Source organism: Erinaceus europaeus, chromosome 12, assembly GCF_950295315.1.
Source record: "Erinaceus europaeus chromosome 12, mEriEur2.1, whole genome shotgun sequence".
NCBI lineage: Eukaryota > Metazoa > Chordata > Mammalia > Eulipotyphla > Erinaceidae > Erinaceus > Erinaceus europaeus.
Window position 1 is genome coordinate 40,221,497 of NC_080173.1, and position 16,732 is coordinate 40,238,228.

A 16,732-nucleotide genomic window follows, 5' to 3' on the forward strand; every position below is an offset into this window, starting at 1 on the left:
ACCCAGTCACTTTCTGAAGACATTCTCCTTCCGTCTCAACTGCTGAAGTCGTAATTTGAAAAATAAATAATAGCTAGATGGCATAGTCATGTAGGTAGGGCTCAGCACTCCTTCTCTGCACCTAGCAAATATCTACTGAGACAGTGACCTCTTCCCCAGCTCCCAAATTATTAGCCACACAGAACAAAGACTAGAAACTAGCATTCAATGATTTATCTGTTGAAAGCTGGTAAGATTTAGAGGCGGATATACATCACAAAGTGAGCTGATTGTCATGTGGCCATAATAAAGGGACTATGGAGCTATCTTATCAGAGCTGGTTCTCACATTTCAGCCTCTTGCTGAGAATAGAGAGTGGGGACCACTCTCCTTTGACTTGACAAGAGCCTTGGAATTATTCTACCTGGAAGGTCAAAAGGGTTTCTGGGCAGTAGAAAGGTGAGGGAAAAACACCAACAACAATGTGGGGGGTGAGCACTAACTACTAGATAGTCTACCCAAGGAAAGTGTATCTACTGTGCTGCCTTCTCTAAGCATGTGGAGACATTGCCTTAAAGATGAGCAGGGATAAGCACTATCTCTGGGAAGCAGGGGTGTGTGTGTGTTGGGGGGTAGGAGGATGAGGGGAATACTCTGGAAGTACTGGCAAGGTGGTAAATGCCTGGGACCTCACCTTACCTTCCACCTCATGAAGACATAATCCCCGTTCTTCAGCTCCTCATAATCAAAGTCATCTGAATTAAATGATTTTGCATATTGATAAAAGGCTAGGAATTTGCCCTGAAAGCAAAAACAAACAAATAAACAAATAAATAAATTCTATGAGAACTGATCAAGGAAAGAAGATAGGTGTTGGGAACACCTTCTAAGCCCAGTTGTGATCACTGCCTTTTCAGAGGCAAGAAGCTGACAAATGTGGGCCCAACAAAAGCAAGAACCTGGGTCACACACATGGCAAAGAAGCGCACAATCAAAGTGAGCTATTTTGCTGACCCTTCAATTAAAGTTAAATTTTAAAACTTAAGCTTTTCTTTTCTTTTCTTTTTTTACATATTGCTACCAGGGCTTTGTATTTGCACCATTTCACTGCTCCTGGCAGTTAGTTTTATTCTTTCAGTTGCAGAGAGAGGAGAGATACCACAGCTTCCCCTTGGTGCCATGTATGATGCTCTTATGTGATGCCAGAGTAGAGTTCTAGCCCAGGTCCACATGCATCACAAAAGTTGCACCCTACCAGATAAGCATACAGCCCCTAAACTGAATTTTTATATATTTATGATAGAGGCAGAAAGATATAATATAGGAGACTACAGTGAGTCGGGGGCTGGACTCAAACCTAGGTTGCACACATGGTGAAATCAGTATGCTATTCCAGTGAGCTACTTTGTTGACCCAGCTGAAACTCCTTAAAATATTTGACTTTATAGCAAATAGAAACTAAAAGACAGTTTTCAGTCTTTATCTGAGAGAAGGAATAAAATCCAATTATCAAAGAGATGAAGGAACCCTAGTAGTGCCTGAGATGCCAGTGTCAGAAGAGAGAGATGGAGGGCTCCTTTGTGCTTTCTGTTCCCATTCCCTGCCCAGCACTAGCCTTTCCTGTGTGGCCTACCACCTCAGAAGATGAACCCTTCCTTTTTTGGACAGTCTCCGTGAGAAGGTCTTGCTTCCTACTCAACTTTGATTCTCATTTCAAATTGATCCTATAGAAATCACAATCTCTGAAGGCCAGTGATAACTTCATTTCAGGGCTGGTGAAATAGCTCACCTGGTGTGCTGCATTGCCATCTGTGTGGCCAGGTTTGAGCCTGGCCTCCACTGCATTGGTGGAAGCTTCTGTGCTGTAATTTTTCCACTGTAAACTGTAATCAGAGACAGTTTCTACAAACAAACTGACCCCAAACCACTACATTGTAACAGAAGACCCCACTTCCTAAACCCTTTCTCCCCTGGGACTTGTCAGACTGGTTCTGTTGATTTGTTTACTGGGAGCTAGTCAATCTTGGCTTTGTTTGTGGGCAAGTACCCTGCCAAATAGACTCTGGAATCATTCATGCCTTGGGTCATCTTAACTAGACAGGCATCCCTGGAACTGCCCCACTCCAGGGTTCAGGTCTAAATTTACTGGCTTCATCACACACAAGACTGGTGTGACACCCAGTGAAAACCCTTGAAGACAGTGACAGGAGATAGACAGCAAGCAGGGGGGTTGGGGGAAAGTGACAAAGTCTCTGGAGTTAAGCTTCTCAGCTCCACAGCACTTACCCAGTGCTTCCGGTCAACGTCTTCATCCGCATCCCACTTTCGGGTTAAGAAAGGGTGCTTTTTGCTGATTATTTCTCCTTCGAAGAAGGTTGTGAGGGTTGGATATTCCTATGGTAAAGACCCAGATGTCAATGCATGATGTTGAAAGACAGGATTTTAACCTTTTTACCAAGGAAAAACCAACTCTTCTTTAATTTCTATGACACAGCTGCCACACTGCCAGTCCAGACCAAGAACCAATGATGGGCATGAGTGGGTGCTGCCAGGGATTCAGGGCTGCTGGACTCTGGGGACATCATCAGAAACAGAGCCTTTCTCTGACTTGACTTGTTATGTGCTCATCTCTAGAACAGATATGAACCACTTTTACCACAAGCTTATCTTGAATATTCTAGCAGACAAAGCAGACAGTAAGTTAGTACATTTCACTTTCCAAGGAAAACATCCAAAGAGGTGACAAAGCACAGCATTCACAGCTTGGTTTCCTTCATTACTGGGTCACTCTGCACTCTAAGTGGTAAAGTCTGAAATCCAGCAACTTTAACCCCCCTCTCCCAGACTCATGACCCTCTTACCCTAAGACTGCCACTGAGTTCCTCATCTACAAAGGGAATAATTTTAAAAGGAAATTTCCTACATGGAAGCCCCAATTTTTTTTCTTTATTGGGGGGATTAATGATTTACAGTCAACAATAAAATATAGTAACAAAAAATAAAACAGTAGTTTTTACATTAATAACATTTTTCAGTTTTCTACATAACAATTAAATCCCCTCTAGGTCCTGTGACATCATGTTCCAGGACCACCCCCCCCCACCCCGCCACCCCAGAGCCCTTTATTTTGGTGCACTACACCAAACCCAGTCCAAGTTTTGCTTTGTGTTTCCTTATTTTTCAACTTTTTTATTATTAGTAGTAATTTAATAATGATCAACAAGATTGTGGGATAAGAGCAATAGAAAAGAAGAGAGAGAGAGAAAGAACCAGATCATTACATCAGCACTTGCGATGCTGGGGACAGAGCTTGAGACTGCACTGTTTCTGAATCTGGCAATCAACCTGCTGTGCTACCTCCCAGGATGGGAGGTATTATTATTAATTAGTTAATTTATTATTTTATTTATTTATTTATTTACTTACTTATTTTGTTTTTTTGCCTCCAGGGTTATTGCTGGGGCTCAGTGCCTGCACTACAAATCCACTGCTTTTGGGGGCCATTTCCCCCCATTTTTGTTGCCCTTATTGCCACTATTATTGTTACTGTTGTTGTGACAGTGAGAAATCGAGAGAGGACAGGAAAACAGAAAAGGGGAGAGAAAGATAGACACCTGCAGACCTGTTTTACCACTTGTGAAGCGACCCCCCTGCAGGCGGGGAGCCGGGAACTTAAACCAGGATCCTGTGCTTCCTGCCATGTGCGCTTAACCTGCTGAGCTCAGCCCCCGAGATTCTTTTTTTTTTTAACTAGAGCACTGTTCAGCTTTGGCTTTATGGTGGTACAGGGGATTGAACCTGGCACTTTGGAGCCTCAGGCATGAGAGTCTGTTTGCATAACCATTGTGCTATCTACCCTCCGCCCAAGATTCTATTTTTTTTTTAAAGGTTTATTTTGGGAGTGGTGACATTTGGTTGAACCAAGGATCCAGCTTCAAATCCCTGGATTCCCATGTCCAGGGCGCAGGTGGTGAAGCAGTGCTGTAGGTGTCTGTGTATCTCTCTCTATTCCTCCTTCCCTCTCAATTTATCTCTATCATAAAAAAAATTAAAAAGAGTGGTCCGGGAGGTGGCGCAGTGGATAATGCACTGGACTCTCAAGCATAAGGTCCCTAATTCAATCCCTAACAGCACATGTACCAGAGTGATGTCTGGTTCTTTCTCTCTCTCCTCCTCTTTCTCATGAATAAATAAAATCTTTTAAAAAATTAAAAAGAATTTTAGAAAATGGTTTACTTTAGGGAGCTGCGTGGTGGTGTACCTGGTTCAGTGCACATTACAGCGTGCAAGGACCTGGGTTCACTCCACCGGTCCCCACTTGCAGGGGAAAAGCTTCACAAGTGGTGAAGCAGATCTGCATGTCTCTATCTCTTTCTTCTCTTTAAATTTTTCTGTCCTATCAAATAAAATAAATATTGACAAAGGTGCCCAGACTATTAAATGGGGAAAGCAGAGTCTCTTCAACAAATGGTATTGGAAACAATGGGTTGAAACATGCAGAAGAATGAAACTGAATCACTGTATTTCACCAAATACAAAAGTAAATTCCAAGTGGATCAAGGACTTGGATGTTAGACCACAAACTATTAGATACTTAGAGGAAAATATTGGCAGAACTCTTTTCTGCATAAATTTTAAAGACATTTTCAATGAAACGAATCCAATTACAAAGAAGACTAAGGCAAGTATAAACCTATGGGACTATATCAAATTAAAAAGCTTCTTCACAGCAAAAGAAACCACTACCCTAACCAAGAGACCCCTCACAGAATGGGAGAAGATCTTTACATGCCATACATCAGATAAGAGTTTAATAACCAACATATATAAAGAGCTTGCCAGACTCAACAACAAGACAACAAATAACCCCATCCAAAAATGGGGGGAGGACATGGACAGAAGAGATCCAAAAGGCTGAGAAACACATGAAAAAATGCTCCAAGTCTCTGATTGTCAGAGAAATGCAAATAAAGACAACAATGAGATATCACTTCACTCTTGTGAGAATGTCATACATCAGAAAAGGTAACAGCAGCAAATGCTGGAGAGGGTGTGGGGTCAAAGGAACCCTAGGAGGACACTGCTGGTGGGAATGTCAATTGGTCCAACCTCTGTGGAGAACAGTCTGGAGAACTCTCAGAAGGCTAGAAATGGACCTACCCTATGACCCTGCAATTCCTCTCCTGGGGATATATCCTAAGGAACCCAACACATCCATCCAAAAAGATCTGTGTACACATATGTTCTTGGCAGCACAATTTGTAATAGCCAAAACCTGGAAGCAACCCAGGTATCCAACAACAGATGAGTGGCTGAGCAAGTTGTGGTATATATACACAATGGAATACTACTCAGCTGTAAAAAATGGTGACTTCACTGTTTTCAGCCGATCTTGGATGGACCTTGAAAAAATCATGTTGAGTGAAATAAGTCAGAAACAGAAGGATGAATATGGGATGATCTCACTCTCAGCCCGAGGTTGAAAAACAAGATTAGAAAAGAAAACACAAGTCGAACCTGAAATGAAATTGGAGTATTACACCAAAGTAAAAGACTCTGGGGTGGATGGGTGGGTGGGGAGAATACAGGTCCATGAAAGATGATGAATGACATAGTGGGGGTTGTATTGTTAAATGGGAATCTGGGGAATGTTATGCATGTACAAACTATTGTATTTACTGTTGAATGTAAAACATTAATTCCCCAATAAATAAATTATTAAAAAAAAAGAATGATGAATTCATGTGGAGTTGTACCCCTCTTATCCTATGGTTTTTGTTAGTGTTTCTTTTTATAAATATTTAAAAAAAAAAAAAGGATGACTTCACCTTCTTCACCTTGGACAGAGCTTAAGGGAATCATATTAAGCAAGATGAGCCAGAAAAAGGATAAATATAGGATGATATCACTCATGGACAGAAGTTAAGAAGTAAGAACAAAAAGGGAATCACAAATAAGACCGTGGACTGTGTTTGGTGAACTGCATCAAAGTAAAAAGACTGGTGGTTGGGGGAGGTTGGGTTTTTCAGGTCCTGGTTCAAGATGGTGGAGAAAGACCTAGGCTGGGGGTTAGAGTGTTTTTGGAGAATACTAAGAAATTTTACACATGAACCAACAACTGTATTTACTGTATTATCTTTATTTGTTTGTTGGATAGAAACATCCATAAATCAAGAGGGGCAGTGGAGATAGAGAGGGAGAGAGTCAGAGAGACACCTGCAGCACTACTTCACCACTCTTGAAGTTTTCCCCATGCAGGTGGGGACCAGGGGCTCGAACCCAGGCCCTTGTGCATTGTAACTTTGTGCACTTAGCCAGGTGCACCACCAGCCAGCCCCATTTACTGTAAACCATTAACCCCAATAAAAAAACACAAAAAAACCCAAAAAACAAAAAACCTTCCTTCCACACGGTTGCTGTAATTTACCAATGTGAACTCCCATTCCCGGGTATGTTCCCTACCTAATGCTGAGAACTGAAGGGGGAGAGGTTAAACTTGAAGAGAGTTCAGAGTAGAGGGGAATGGCAATGGAAGGCTCCTTGGGGTGAGGTCTCTGATGACCATAGCCCTATCCACCCTCCCTTCAGCAGGGCAGTCCAGTCCAGTCTCCCCATTTGGTTTTTACTTCTAACTCACATTCTTCTTTTATATTTATTTATGACAGAAAGAAATAGAGAAGGAAAGGGAAGATAGGAAGAAAGAAAGAGAAACACCTACAGCACTGCTCATGAAACTTTGCCCCTGAAAATATAAACCTTAAAACAAAAGTACACAATAGTTTGTAGTGACCCAGTAAGTGCAGCAAGCAAGTAGAAAGACCTAAAAAAGACAACATAAAGTACTTAATCAAATAGTTCCTACTTAGACCTGGATACCCTCCTCACCTACTTCCTATTTCATTTACCTCAATCACTCCAAGGCTAACCTGGTCAGACAAAGTACGGACTACAAAAACTGGATAAGGGCAAGAGATTGCTACATGATGGCATATTGCTATATGATGGCTTTTTGGCTTACTACCAGACTACCTTATCTCCTCGGACCCTAGTCAGGGAATCCTGGGATTCCCACACAGACATGATGTACCTAGACCTCTAATAGATCCCTCTCTCCCCGTCACTGGTCATCTCCATCAGGAACAATATAATGGACCCCTACATGGGCCTCTATAGGACCTTGCCCTCAATGTGGATCAACAATGGTAGAGACTGACCCATTCTCAGAAGGGAGGTTGGACCAAAATTCTCTACCACTTAAGGAAGATGGGTCTGGCAATGGGTGCAGCCTAGAAAAAAAAAAAAAAAGAAAAAAAAAAAGAAATGAAAACACAAGTAGAAACTGAAATGGAATTGGCGTAATGCACCAAAGTAAAAGACTCTGGGGTGGGTGGGTGGGGAGAATACAGGTCCATGAAGGATGACAGAGGACATAGTGGGGGTTGTATTGTTATATGGGAAACTAGGGAATGTTATGCATGTACAAACTATTGTATTTACTGTTGAATTTAAAACATTAATTCCCCAATAAATAAATAAAAATAAATAAAATTAAAAAGAAATTTTAAGGGGGTTGGGAGGTATCGCAGCGGGTTAAGCGCATATGGCATAAAGCGCAGAGACCAGAGTAGGTATCCTGGTTTGAGCCCCTGGCATCCCACCTGCAGGGGAGTCGCTTCACAGGCAGTGAAGCAGGTCTACAGGTGTCTGTCTATCTTCCTCTTCCCCTCTCTGTCTTCCCCTCCTCTCTCCATATTTCTCTGTTCTATCCAACAACAAGCAACATCAACAACAACAATAATAACCACAACAGGGCTACAACAACAAGGGCAACAAAAGATGGGAAAAAAGATGGCCTTCAGGAGCAGTGGATTCATGGAGGCACGGAGCCCCAGCAATAACCCTGGAGGAAAAAAAAAAAAGAAATTTTAAAAAAGATTTATTTTGTGGCACACCTGGTTGAGCGCACATGTTACAGCGTGCAAGGACCCAGGTTCAAGTTCCTGGTCCCCACCTGCAGGGGGAAAGCTTTGTGAATGGTGAAGCAGGGCTGCAGGTGTCTCTCTGTCTCTCTCCCTCTCTATCTCCCCCTTCTCAATTTCTGGCTGTCTGTATCTAATAGATAAATAAAGATAATTTAAAAATAAATAAATAAAGGCTTATTTTATGAGATAGAGTCAGTGTGGGGTGGGGTGCCAGAAAACCACTTTAGCATATGAGGTGCCTGGGATCAAGCCTGGAGCCTCATGCTTACGAATATTGCACGCTACCCACTGAGCCACCTCCACACTTCTGCCAGACCTGACATTTTAAATGAAAAGTTACTTATATTGTGGTCTGGGAGGTGGTGCAGTGGATAAAGCACTGGACTCTCAAGCATGAGTTGTCAAGTTCAATCCCCAGTAGCATATGTACCAGAATAATGTCTGGTTCTTTCTCTTTCTCCTCCTATCTTTCTCATTAATGAATAAATATTTTTTTTAAAGTTACTTATATCAGACAAGGGAGATAACATATAGAGCCTCATGGCTTAGGCTCTGTGGTCTCAGATTCAATCACCTGCACCATCATAAGCCAGAGCTAGGCAGTGCCCTGGTAAAAGAAAAAGGGAAAAGAATAAGAAAGGAAAACTTGAAAAACTACTTATATCCATTTTCTGAGCTTTGGACCTTAATAATACCTTTTCAACACTTTCATAATAAAAAAAAATGATACAGTGGTCCTTTTAGAAAAGAAAATGCTTATGGCTCAAATCATTAGTTTTCCTAACAGTTAATTATTTCTAAAATGTTTTAGGCGATTGAGTAGGGTGACTACAGGCTACCCACCAGCTCTCATCTACTTTTAAGTGCATACCTAAGCAATGACAGATAGTATGTACACGAGTCAACCCCAAAACCAAAGCTAACCCAGGGCAAGAGCAGGGAACCTGAGTTCCTGACTGCAGCCAAACAGTCATTCTGTCAAAGAGAAAAGTGCCAGCAGAATTAGAGGGAAGAGGGGGGTTGTAGAGGAAAAGGGAGGTGCATCACCCTACTAAAGCCTGCACAAGGGCCTGGGCTTCCAGGTGTTTCAAACTGTCCTACCCAGCCCCTCACTGATGTCAGGCTCACCTAAAGCTCTCCAAGAAGGGCCTGACACCCCATGCAGACCTGCCTCCTGGGTGACAATAGTCAACTGGCCAGTCAGCCAACAAGAACTTCCAGAAGGTGCAGGCAATCTAGCACATTGGGCTCTTGTGAGCCTGGCTACTGTGACCCGCTCCCCTGGTTCCATCCTCATTTAGCTCAACCTTCCACATCTTCCAGAGAGGGACCAGTGGATCCAGCCAAGCTCCTCCAAGGCTAGGGCTCCCAGGGGATACTCCTCTCCCTACTAGTGGCTGGTAGAACAGCAAAATGGGTGCTATTTGACACCCCTTCTTCCCACAACTCTAGGCTTTCATTTCCAAAAAGAACACATGGGGGCTGGGGCTGGGCGGTGGTACACCGTGTTAATCACACAGTATGAAGTGCAAAGACCAGCTAGAGCCCTCGGGTCCCCCTCTGCAGGGCAGTCACTTCACAAGTTGTAAAGCAGGTCTGCAGTAATTTATCTCTCTGATTTCCCCCTCCCCTCTAAATTTCTCTCTGATCAAAAAAAAAAAAAAGTCACAGGAGCAGTGTACAGGCACCGAGCTCCAGTCATAACCCTAGAGGCAAGCAAACAAACAAAAAATATACATAAAATTCCAGTTTGTGAATTGGAGTTTTCTGAGAAGTAAACCATCTCTAGCTGAAGAGTTCATTATCCATGTTGTGCACATGAGGGAGACTATGGCTGAAACCCCAAACCTCTCACTTTGAGTGAGTGAGTGACTGGGTTCATTCTGAATGAGCAATGTTCACATTTCACATTACAAACACAGTTGGTTTCCTTACAAAGTTCAATTCTGGTTGGACATTCAGTTAATAGACACATCTGGCTGCCTACAGTCGATCATATTCTGTTTACTGTATGTTCTCTACTCACATAAATTCAAAGTTCAGCATCTTTCATCTGGCCATCACTGTCTACCCTTAGAGGTGAAATAACAGAGAATTTTTGATCAAGCTTCTAAAAGAGATGGAATTTGGGAGACTGAAACTGCTTCAAAACTGAAGACAACCTGTGCCTTAATAGAAATGACATGAAGGCAGGGGAGATAGCATAACGGTTATGCAAACAGACTCTCATGCTTGAGGCTCCAAAGTGCCAGGTTCAATCCCCTGCACCACTATAAGTGAGAGCTGGGCAGTGCTCTGGTTAAAAAAAAGATAAGGGGGTAGGGGCACCCTGTTAAAAGCACACATTATCATGCATAAGGACCCAGAGTTCAATTTCCTGGTTCTTACATTTAGGGGGGAAGCTTCACAAGTGGTGAATCACTGCTGCAGGTGTCTTTCTCCTTCTGTATTCCTATTCCCTCTCAATGTCTCTATCCGGAAATAATTAAAATAAACAAATGATAATTGTATCATTCATAGTCTACCACTGACTCGTACTTTGCTCCTTCCAATTAAGGCCAGCCCCTTGAGTAAAAAGAGCAGGTCTTTTTAGTTTCCACTTTATAGATGAGTAAAGTAGAAAGAAAAGATAGAAAGGGCCACACAACCAGGGAGGGGCAAAGTGAGAAAGTCAAACCAGCATTTCTCCACTGTTCCCTGTAGCCTATCCCAATACTGTTGGACCACCAAGCAAGTAAGAGTGATGAAGCCACAGGGCACTGAAGCCAGGTCAAGCCCAGGACCTTCTGTGACAAGTCCAGCCACCGTCTTCTTCCTGTTTATTTGCAAGTGGGAAAAGGAAGCTCTGTCTTGCTTTCAAAATTCCTAGTTCTTCAGTTTAGAGAGGAGGTTCGAAGAAAGGAAAATGCCCTACTGTTGGAGAGTGGACAAGTCACTTTCCATTGTTCCAGTAACCTGGGGGGCGGGGGGCTTAGAGAATTTCAGAGTCCACAACCCCAATTAGAAAAAAACTGTGGTTACATTGTGACTTTTATTTTATTTTTTTTAAAGATTTTATTTATAGATTAAAGATAGGAGAAAGAACCAGACATCACTCTGGCACATGTGCTGCCGGGGATTGAACTCAGGATCCTTGAGAGTCCAAAGCTTTTATCACTCTGCCACCTCCCGGACCACTGTGACTTATTTATAAACACTAGAGATTTGTGAATCTGTACGTTTCCCAGTGGGACTTATCAAAACCACATGCTTGAGGCTTACACTTAGAAAAAAGGTGAGATCACCTGGGACCGCAACAAGGGAGGACTAAAAAGACTTCAGGAACCCACCAAATCAACAGTGAGTGCAAACATGTGTGGCTTGTGGACAAAGAGGAGCCTAAGAAGAGACTGAGCAGCTGGTAACAGTCTGGCAGTTTACCAGTTGAGGCACCACCTCCAGTCTGTTTTACCAACAAAAAGACTGCTGAAGAGAGGAGAGGACTCCCCTAAGATTTACCAAATGCAACTGTGAGTCTCCATTGCTGCTGCCCTCAGAGGCTGGAGCAGCAGTGGGGAGGCCCTGTGTTGATATCGGGGGACAGAGAACTGACCAGGAAACTGAAGAGAAGATCTACATCCTGGTGACCTAGCAGTGGGGCTGTGTGGTGGGAACCTTTCTACATTGTTATCCTGATTAGAACATGGTGAATAATTGCCTCAGCACCTATAGACTATAAGCGGGACATGTTTAGAAACTCACAGGGCCCAACAGTGCTGCCCGGCTTGGCAGAGAAGCTGAATTGAGCCCAGAGTTTTGGATCTTTGGGGTGTGAGAGTCTTTGCATAACCACTGTGCTATCTCTCCCACACCCTGCTTTATCTCTTAGTCAGGAGTGAGTGATTAAGCTAAGAAGCCTACTTATAGGTTAAAAGCCCTCAGGCTCCCATAGCCTACAGGGAAGAAAAAGAACAAAAGAGGCTTAACAGCCACTGTGCTTCAACTCAGGGATTGAAATAATATTGAAACACTGTTAATTTTCACAGCTGTGAACTCTTTAAGTACCTTACTTAGACATAAATCAATCCAGGCAAGAGTGTTCAGTTATTTGAAAAGTACTGAGAGAAGGACCTCATAACATACTATATAGAATGGTTAAACCAAGAAGAAGAAATATTGGAGAAATGAACCAGGACAAGAGTCCAGCTAAAATCCCTCCAATGGTTGAAGCACAGAATAATGAGGCCAACATCCCAATGCTAGTTAAGGAAATAGTCACAGGAGTGAGTAAAGAGTTTGAAAGAATTGTTATCAGAAATGCAGAAACAAGAAATGAGACACTGGAAAAAAACACTAATTATCTCAAGGTTATTAGAGAGCTGAAAGCTGAAATACTGAGCTAAGAACACAACTAGCTGAACAAACTAAAACAGTATCAGAACAGGGTAACAAAATAGATGAACTCCAGAAAACAGTAAAGGGGAGAGAGAATAACAAAATAGATGAACTTCAGAAAACAGTAAAAGGGAGAGAGAATAGAATAAATGAGGCTGGGGAGTCAGGCTGTAGCACAGTGGGTTAAGTGCAGGTGGTACAAAGCACAAGGACCAGCATAAGGATCCGGTTCCAGCCCCTGGCTCCCCACCTGCAGGGGAGTCGCTTCACAGGCAGTGAAGCAGGCCTGCAAGTGTCTATCTTCTCTCTCCCCCCTGTCTTCCCCTCCTCTCTCCATTTCTCTCTGTCCTAACAACGACAACATCAATAACAACAACAATAATAACTACTACAATGATGAAAAACATCAATGGCAATAAAAGGGAAAATAAATAAATATAAAATTTTTTTTTAAAAAATAAATGAGGCTGAAAACAGAATTAGCAATATCGAGGACGAATTAGAGACAACTAAAAAACGAAGTAAGAGATTTCAAAAAGAGATTAAGTGATACTGAACAACAACAGAGACATATAGGATGACTTCAAAAGAAATGATATATGCTTTATTGGCTTACCAGGGGAAGTGTTGTTGTGGCAGTCTGGTGTCAGGCTGCACCGCGGAGAAGAGAGTGGACGTCTAGAGCAAAGGGGTACACAAATCTTTATTATAGGATGGGGGGGGGTTTGGTTCAGACCACGTGGGGCCAGCCGGCAATGGCCGTCCCCACTACCTGACCACGGGGGGGAGAAAAGGGGGCGAGATCTGAGAGAGGGGGAGCTGAGAGCCCAGAGAGAGAGGGGGGGGGTGAGGGGACTTTTTATTGGGCAACAACCAGGGGTGACGTGTGGGGCCAGGACTGGTTGAAGGGGGCACTGGTAGGATTTCGCGGGGCGTAGTAAAACCTGGAGGCGGAGACTGCATCAGAATAACTCCTCAGCAACAGGGAAGAAAGAGACGGAGGGGAAGAAAGTACTTTTCATGACATAATAGCTGAGAACGTCTCTAGTCTAGACAACATCAAAGACATAAAGGTTCAAGAAGCCCAGAGGGTCCCAAACAGAATTAACTCAGACTTAAAGACACAAAGTCACATCCTATTTAGAATGGAAAGGAATAAGGATAAAGAAAGGATCCTGAAGGCTGCAAGAAGAAAACAGAGTCACCTACAGAGGAAAACCCATAAGATTAGCAGCAGACTTCTCCACACAAACACTACAGGCCAGAAGAGAATGGCAAGAGATCTATCGAGTGCTCAATGAGAAAGGCTTTCAACCAAGGCTACTGTATCCTGCTAGACTGTCATTCAGACTAGATGGAGGCATAAAAACCTTCTCAGACAAGCAACAGTTGAAGGAATCAACTATCACCAAGCCTGCCCTGAAAGCAGTTATGAAAGGTCTTCTATAAACAGTCAGACCACCATAAATATGCCATCTATCAGAACACTCTAAAACTCTATAAGAATGGCGTTAAAATATCTTCTTTCTTTGATATCAATAAATGTTAATGGCCTGAATTCACCTGTTAAAAGACACAGAAGTAGGAAGATGGATGAGAAAACACAACCCAACAGCTGAGCACTACTTAACAACTACTGGGTCAAAGAGGAAATCAAGGAAGAAATCAAAATGTTTTGAGAGTTCAATGAAAATGAAGACACAAGCTATCAAAATATTTGGGACACAGATAAGGCAGTTCTGAGAGGGAAGTTCATAGCCATACAAGTACACATTAGGAAATAAGAAAAAGCACAAATAAACAACCTGATTGCACACCTTAAAGACCTAGAAGAAGCGGGGTAGATAGCATAATGGTTATACAAAGAGACTCTCATGCCTGAGGCTCCAAAGTCCCAGGTTCAGTCCCCTGTACCACCATAAAGTTAGGGCAGAAATAAATAACACTGAAAATAAGAAAAACATACAAAAGATCAACAAAAGTAAATGTTGGCTCTTCAAAAAAGTGAACAAAATCAACAAACCTTTAGCTAGAATCACAAAACAAAAAAGGGAGAAGACCCAAATAAATTGGATTGTAAATGAAAGAGGAGATATCACAACAGACACCACAGAAATTCAACATATTATGCAAGGCTTCTATGAACAACTATATGCCACCAGGCTAGAGAACCTGGAAGATTTCCTAGATACCTATGAACTTCCAAAGTTAAATAAAAAGGAACTAGATAATATGAACAGGCCCATCACAGCTAACGAAATTGAAACAGTTATCAAAAACCTTCCGAAGAATAAAAGTCCTGGACCAGGTGGTTTTACAAATGAATTCTACAAAACCTTCAAGGAAGAGCTAATACCTCTGCTTTTAAAAGTCTTCCAGAACGGAGTCAGGTGAGAGTGAAGAGGGTTAAGCACACATGGCGCGAAGCACAAGGACCAGCGAAAGGATACCGTTCGAGCCCCTGGCTCCCCACCTGCAAGGGGTCGCTTTACAAGCGGACAAGCAGGTCTGCAGGTATCTATCTTTCTCTCCCCCTCTGTCTTTCCCTCCTCTCTCCATTTCTCTCTGTCCTATCTAACAACAACAACATCAATAACAACAACAATAATAACTACAACAACAATGGATAACAACAAGGGCAACAAAAGGGAAAAAAAAAAGTCTTCCAGAAAATTGAAGACACAGGAATACTCCCTTCCAGCTTCTATGAAGCCAACATCACTCTGATACCAAAAGCAGACAGGGACACAGTCATAATAGAAAACTACAGGCCAATTATCTCTGATGAACATAGATGTGAAAATACTGAACAAAATTCTAGCCGACCGGATACAGCAGTATATTAAATAGATTGTTCATCATGACTAAGTGGGGTTTATCCCAGGGATGCCAGGTTGTTTAATATACGTAAATCAATCAACGTGATCCACCACATCAATAAAAACAATACTAAAAACCACACGGTCATATCTATAGATGCAGAGAAAGCCTTTGACAAAACCCAACACCACTTTATAATCAAAATGCTACAAAAAATGGGAATAGATGGAAAATTCCTGAAGATAGTGGAGTCTATATATAGCAAACCTACAGCCAACATCATACTCAATCGTGAAAAACTGGAAGCATTTCCCCTCAGATCAGGTACTAGACAGGGCTGCCCACTATCACCATTACTATTCAACATAGTGTTGGAAGTTCTTGCCGTAGCAACCAGTCAGGAGCAAGGAATTAAAGGGATACAGATTGGAAGAGAAGAAGTGAAACTCTCCCTATCTGCAGATGACATGATGGTATACATAGAAAAACCTAAGAAATTCAGCAAGAAGCTTTTGGAAATCATCAGGCAATACAGTAAGGTGTCAGGCTACAAAATTAACATACAAAAGTCAGTGGCATTCCTCTATGCAAACACTAAGTTAGAAGATGAAATCGTGGTCCAGGAGGTGGCACAGTGATAAAGCTTTGGACTCTCAAGCATGAGGTACCAAGTCGATCCCTGGCAACACAAGTGCCAGAGTGATGTCTGGCCCTTTCTCTCTCCTTCTATCTTTCTCATAAAAAAATAAAATCTTGGGAGTCGGGTGGTAGCACAGTGGGTTAAGCACATATGTCACAAAGAGCGAGGACCGGCATAAGGATCCTGGTTTGAGCCCCCAGCTCCCCACCTGTAAGGCAGTCACTTCACAAGCAGTGAAGCAAGTCTACAAGTATCTATCTTTCTCTCCCCCTCTGTCTTCCCCTCCTCTCTCCATTTCTCTCTTTCCTATCCAACAACGATGACAACAGCAGCAATAACTACAACACTAAAAAACAAGGGCAACAAAAGAGGAAATAAATAAATATAAAAAGTAAAAAAAAAAATCTTAAAAAAAATGAAATCCAGAAATCAATTTCTTTCACTATAGCAACAAAAACAATAAAATATCAAGGAATAAACCTAACCAAAGAAGTGAAAGACTTGTATGCTGAAAATTATGAGTCACTACTCAAGGAAATTGAAAAAGACACAAAGAAGTGGAGAGATATCCCATGTTCATGGGTTGGAAGAATTAACATAATTAAAATGAACATACTACCCAGAGCCATATACAAATTTAATGCTATCCCTCCCTGTCAAGATCCCAACCACATTTTTTAGGAGAATAGAACAAATGCTACAAATGTTTATCTGGAACCAAAAAAGACCTAGAATTACCAAAACAATCTTGAGAAGAAAGAACAGAACTGGAGGTATCACACTCCCAGATCTCAAATTGTATTATAGGGCCATTGTCATCAAAACTGCTTGGTAGTTGAATAGACACACTGACCAGTGGAATACAATTGAGAGCCCAGAAGTAAGCCCCTATACCTATGGACATCTAATCTTTGACAAAGGTGCCCAGACTATTAAA

At 42.2% G+C, this 16,732-nt stretch overlaps 1 protein-coding gene across 2 annotated transcripts in view; it reads right to left on the reverse strand.

Moving 5' to 3' along the window:
* Positions 1–16,732, reverse strand: part of GID4 (GID complex subunit 4 homolog) — a 42,824-nt gene that overhangs the window by 15,942 nt on the left and 10,150 nt on the right. For both annotated transcript variants that reach the window (XM_060203222.1, XM_007526197.2), the window contains exons 3-4: positions 2,266–2,373; positions 679–780 (exon numbers count right to left, since the gene is read on the reverse strand). In XM_060203222.1, the coding sequence (XP_060059205.1) occupies positions 679–780; positions 2,266–2,373 (210 nt within the window). The remainder of the gene's footprint in view (positions 1–678; positions 781–2,265; positions 2,374–16,732) is intronic.